Raw genomic sequence first — 6,000 nt, 5'->3', positions numbered from 1 at the left:
CCCAGGAGCACAATCCCACCCCTCGCTGACCTCCTCCCAACGACCCAGTCCCTGACTCCCCTCCGGCTGACGTACCCACCCCCTTCCAGTGACGCTCTTCTGATGAGCCCCTAACGCCTCATCCCCTCCCGCAGATTCCCCTGCGCTCCTGGTCGGCTTTCCGGGGTTCACGCCCTTCCCTCCGCGCATGCTCGGAGTACTAACGCCGGCGGGCCGCGCCCCGGAGCGCGTAAGAGCCAATCCGCAGCCGGTGCGCGACTGATTGGCGTCCAACGGCAGAGGCTCCGGATCCTGATTGGACAAGCCTGCTGTGGTGGGCGGGCCTACAAAGGCGGAGGCCGGAAGTGCAGCAGAGTTGCTCCGGCCTGGGCTGGGGTCCCCGGGGTTGTGAGGCTGGCATGGCCGCGCTGCGAAGGCACGGTAGGCGGGGATCGGGGATGTCGAGGGACCGGTGGCTTTGGAGGAAGGGGACCCGGGGCTGTGAGGAGTGGGGAGTCTGAGGCCTCGGGACTGTGGGGACCCGAGGCTGTGGGGACGGGTACTGTGAGGGACGAGGGAGCTGTGAGGACAGGGTCTGCGGGGACGCAGGACTGTGAAGGATGGGGGCTGTGAGGGAACTGAAGCTTTGAGGGACAATGGCCGTGAGGACTGGGGCTCTCAGGGACCCGGGACTGTGGGGATGGGAGCTGTGAGGGACACAAAGCTTTGAGGGGCGGGGAGGGGGCCTGTGAGGGACGGGGACTGTGAGGACCGAGGCTCTGAGGATCCGGGGCTTTGGGGACGGGGGCTCTGGGCACCCGGGACTATGAGGAACTCGGAGTCTGAGGCCTCGGCACTGCGGGGACGCGAACTGTGAGGATACAGGACTGTGAGGGACGGGAGCTGGGACTATGGGGGACGGGTGTGAAGACCTGCCCAAACCCCACATTCAGACTCTCAAACCATTTAAGTGCAAGGACCCAGAATTTCTGGGGACATAACTAGTGTTTATTAAGTGATGGCAGTATTTTTAACCAGCACCAAAGGCAGAATGGTACTTCCCTAGTGGCTCAGACTGTAAAGAATCCACCTGCAATGCAGGAGACGGCGGTTTGATATCTATGTCAGGAAGATTCTCTGGAGAAGGGAATGGCAACCCACTCCAATATTCTTGTCTAGAGAACTCTATGGACAGAGGACCTTGATGGGCTACAGTCCTTGGGGTCCCAAAGAGTCAGACAGGACAGAGCAGCCAACACTCAAAAGGCAGAATGGATACATTTAATTGGCTAAGCGACACGTGCTTTAGAATGAATGTCAGAGATACAGGGAACTTCAGACACCTCGTGGAAAGCCCAGCTAACTTCTCATTACCCTATAATCATCAACTTTAAAATGAAGAAAAAGGGAAGATAATGTTTTCCTCAGTTTTATTCAGATATGATCAATACACAGCACTGTATGGGTTTTAGGTGTACAGCATAGTGACATGACGGGCTATATATTACAAAGCCATCACCCAGTAAGCTAACATCCATCACCTCATATAGTTACAAAATCCCTTGTGATAAGTACTTTCAGGACCTACTTTCTGTCTTAGCAAATATGCCACATTGCAGTGTTAGCAGTAATCACCATGCTGTACAACTACATCCCAGGACTTGTTTACTTATGACTGGAAGCTTGTACCTTTTGACCATCTTTACCAGTTTGTCCCATCCCTCAATCACCTCTGGACCTCTGGTGACCACCAGTCTGTTCTCTGCATCTGTGAGCTCCTTTTTTTTTTTTTTTTTTTAAAGATTCAACAAATAGTGAGATCTTAACAGTATTTGTCTTTCTTTGACTTATTCCACTTAGCATAATGCCATCTGTGTTATTGGCAATGGCACTTTCCTTCTTTAGGGCTGAATAGTATTCCACATCTTATTCATCCATCCATCCATGGACACTTAGGTTGTTTCCATATCTTGACTATTGTGAATAATGCTTCAGTGAACCCTGAGGTACATGTGTCTGAATTTTCAAGTGAGTGTTTTCATTTTGTTCGGATAAATGCCCATATCCAAAAGTGGAATTGCAGATCGTATCATAGTTTAATTTTTAATTTTGTGAGGATCCTTCAGACTCTTTTCCATAGTGGCTGCACCAGTTTTCATTCCCACAAGCAGTGCACAAGGGTTTCCTTTCCTTCACATCCTCACCCACATTTGTTATTTCCTGTCTTCTTTGATGATGGCCATTCTGACAGGTGTGAGGTGATATCTCATTGTGTTTTGATTTCAATTTCCCTGATGATTAGTGATCTTAAGCATCTTTTCTGTGTACCTGTTGACCACCTGTATGTCTTCTTTGGAGAAATGTCTGCTCAGTTTCTCTGCCCACTTTTTACTCAGATTATTTGGGGCCTTTTTGCTACTGAATTGTATGGTTTTTATATATTTTAGATATTAGCCCCTACCAGATTTACAGTGTGCAAATATTTTCTCCCCTTCAGTAGGTTACCTTTTCATTTGTTGGTGGTTTTGTTTTGCAGAAGCGTTTTAGTTTCTTTTGTTTGTTTTTACTGTTGTTGTCTTTGCTTTTGGTGTCAAATAAAAAAAAAAATCTTCACTAAGACTCCTGTTGTCAAAGAAGTTTCTCCCTGTGTTTTCTTCTAGGAGTTGTGTGGTTTCAAGTAAAGGTGAAGGTTTTGGATATGTTTCTCATTTTACTTGGATTAGTTCAGGCCATGATTATGTTCTTTCCTTCTCTCCATTAAAACAGATGTTGTTTAAAAAAAAAACAAAAAGCAGATGTTGCGTTTTTGCCCTTTGAAAGGAAAAGCCCAGTGGCAACTATAGTTAATATTTGCATAAAATAAGGAAACTAATTTCTCTGTAAGGCAGAATATGGAGAAAAGTAGATAGCATTGCCAGTCTGCTTCCTCTGTAGGAGAACACTGCACCTTAGTAACAGTACTGGAGTAGAAGGAACGGGTTCTCCCCAATCTTCCAAATGGGATGAGGCAGCTTTCTGAGTTGCCTTCAAGTGTCCCCTCAGCCTGCCCTGCCAGATCCCTTGCATCGTGTCTTGGTGACAAAAGCAGTGTCTGTTCTCTGCACAAAATGATCACAGCCTTACATCCGCTTAAAGTGTTTTAGAATGGCTAATAGCATAGTAATTGCTGCTAAAAAAAAGCTGTGAGGAAAAATTTTGGACAGAGTTTGAAATATTTTTAAGTGTTAAAGTTTTGTGAGAAACAGTGTTTAGTATATGTCTAGTTCTTAGATGGGGAGGCCACCTCAGATTGGTCATGGTGTGGGATTCCAGTTATGTTCTATTTGAATACTATTTATAGTCTTATTTTGAGAACTAGTTTCCTCTTAATTAATATTTCAGAAAGCCTGGCAACTCTTGCTTAATCTTAGCTAATTGTTTTTCCATTTATAATTCTATGATGAAACTCATTAAGAAACTATCAGTCATTGAATTTGCATATATATTGACCTTCTCTTTCTTATGAATTGATGCAATGCTATTATCAATGTACTCCTTTATTCCTAGGCAGCCTTTTCGTATTACAGGACAAAAAAACCCATATTGAATATCATGGTGGAAAAAGCTATAGAGAGGTTGGCAGGTAAACATACTCTTTACTGAAAATAGGAAATTGAAAATACTGTTTAAGATTCCAAGAAATACTTTAAACTTAAGGAAATTTAAAGTGTCTCTTAAGCTATACAGATATCAGGTGGGAAAGGGAATCATCTGAGTCACTGTTTACTGAGGTTGGGGAACTCTTCCTTTTCTTTATGATTTTCTTGGTGTGTGTTTGTTTTGGAAGATTTTCTCTACCAAGCCAGGCTATAGTTGGGAGGCTGTCATCAAACTGGCCACTGGGAAAGTTTCAATGAAATTCCATTACTGATCTTATTTTCAGAAGTAGTTTTTCATTTATATATGATTTTAAAAAGCCTGACAACCCTCATTTTAAGTTCTAGATAATCACTTTTATTTTTTTATTTATTAAAAAAAAATTTTTTTTTTAATTGTAGTGATTTTTGCCATACATTGACATGAATCATCCATGGATTTACATGTGTTCCCCATCCCGATCCTCCCTCCTGCCTCCCTCTCCATCCCATCCCTCTGGGTCTTCCCAGTGCACCAGCCCTGAGCACTTGTCTCATGGATCCAACTTGGGCTGGTGATCTGTTTCACCCTTGATAGTATACTTGTTTCAATGCTGTTCTCTCAGAACATCCCACCCTTGCCTTCTCCCATAGAGTCTAAAAGTCTGTTCTATACATCTGTGTCTCTTTTTCTGTTTTGCATATAGGGTTATCGTTACCATCTTTTTAAATTCCATATATATGCGTTAGTATACTGTATTGGTCTTTATCTTTGTGGCTTACTTCACTCTGTATAATGGGCTCCAGTTTCATCCATCTCATTAGAACTGATTCAGATGAATTCTTTTTAATGACTGAGTAATATTCCATGGTGTATATGTACCACAGCTTCCTTATCCATTCGTCTGCTGATGGGCATCTAGGTTGCTTCCATGTCCTGGCTATTATAAACAGTGCTGCGATGAACACTGGGGTGCATGTGTCTCTTTCAAATCTGGTTTCCTCGGTGTGTATGTTCAGGAGTGGGATTGCTGGGTCATATGGCAGTTCTATTTCCAGTTTTTTAAGGAATTTCCACTCTGTTCTCCATAGCGGCTGTGCTAGTTTGCATTCCCACCAACAGTGTAAGAGGGTTCCCTTTTCTCCACACCGTCTCCAGCATTTATTGCTCGTAGACTTTTGGATAGCAGCCATTCTGACTGGTGTGTAATGGTACCTCATTGAGGTTTTGATTTGCATTTCTCTGATAATGAGTGATGTTGAGCATCTTTTCATGTGTTTGTGAGCCATCTGTATGTCTTCTTTGGAGAAATGTCTGTTTAGTTCTTTGGCCCATTTTTTGATTGGGTCATTTATTTTTCTGGAATTGAGCTTTAGGAGTTGCTTGTATATTTTTGAGATTAATCCTTTGTCTGTTTCTTCGTTTACTATTATTTTCTCCCGTTCTGAAGTGTGTCTTTTCACTTTGCTTATAGTTTCCTTTGTTGTGCAAAAGCTTTTAATTTTCATTAGGTCCCATTTGTTTATTTTTGCTTTTATTTCCAATATTCTGGGAGGTGGGTCATAGAGGATCCTGCTGTGATTTATGTCGGAGAGTGTTTTGCCTATGTTCTCCTCTAGGAGTTTTATAGTTTCTGGTCTTACATTTAAATCTTCAATCCATTTTGAGTTTATTTTTGTGTATGGTGTTAGAAAGTGTTCTAGTTTTAGATAATCACTTTTAAAAGGTATGTCATAAACCTGTTTGTTCTGGTAGCTTTCTTTCATAATGAAATATCTAGAAGTCACATTTTTAAAGTTATTTGTTAATACTTAGGGTCTTCTTTATTTTTGTGTAATTTCTATAAATAGGTGGCCCCATCAGTTTTACTGCTTCCCATTTAACATCCACCCTTGAAAATACAGTTTTTTGGCTAGTTTTTTTCTTCCTGTCTCCAGATTAGCTCTACACATGTTTTTTTGTCCTCTGAGAATTGTGCTTTTCTGAGAGACAGTGGTTCATACGGATGATATGGCAAGAGAATCACAAATGCATCAATATCATTTCCATTACCAGAAAGCTCTCCAGTATAAATGTAGTAAAAAGAATTGTGTAGTTTTACACCCATGTTAAATAAAGTATGAATGTAGATGTGAACATAGATGTTGAGGGAAATGTGTGTTACTTTGCCACCAAAGTGAACATTTTTAAGGAAAAGGAAAATATTTTTGATGTTAATGGGGTGACTTACTGACCTCAAAGTTCAAGAGGGTTTTTTTTTTTTTTAAACTCATAGTTTTCATTTTCCTTTGCTTTTTTTCAGAGTGGAACATTATGGAAGAAAAAGTTCTATTTCCATTGTTTTTGTTTTTGTTTTCATGAGAGCCTTTTCTAATAGAAAATATATTCACCCAGATCCCCTGATGA

At 41.8% G+C, this 6,000-nt stretch overlaps 1 protein-coding gene across 2 annotated transcripts in view; it reads left to right on the top strand.

The window, feature by feature from the left end:
• The first annotated feature begins 326 nt into the window (after window positions 1-326).
• The window catches only part of ERICH1 (glutamate rich 1), a 38,735-nt gene continuing 33,061 nt past the window's right edge, over window positions 327-6,000 (top strand). For both annotated transcript variants that reach the window (XR_010664612.1, XM_065947206.1), the window contains exon 1: window positions 327-420. Coding sequence is in view for 1 of the 2 variants with exons in the window: in XM_065947206.1 (XP_065803278.1) it covers window positions 399-420 (22 nt within the window). In the remaining variant the exon portion in view is untranslated. The remainder of the gene's footprint in view (window positions 421-6,000) is intronic.

The sequence above is a fragment of the Muntiacus reevesi genome, chromosome 10 (genome assembly GCF_963930625.1).
Source record: "Muntiacus reevesi chromosome 10, mMunRee1.1, whole genome shotgun sequence".
Lineage (NCBI taxonomy): Eukaryota > Metazoa > Chordata > Mammalia > Artiodactyla > Cervidae > Muntiacus > Muntiacus reevesi.
This window is presented reverse-complemented; position numbering and strand designations above follow the sequence as displayed.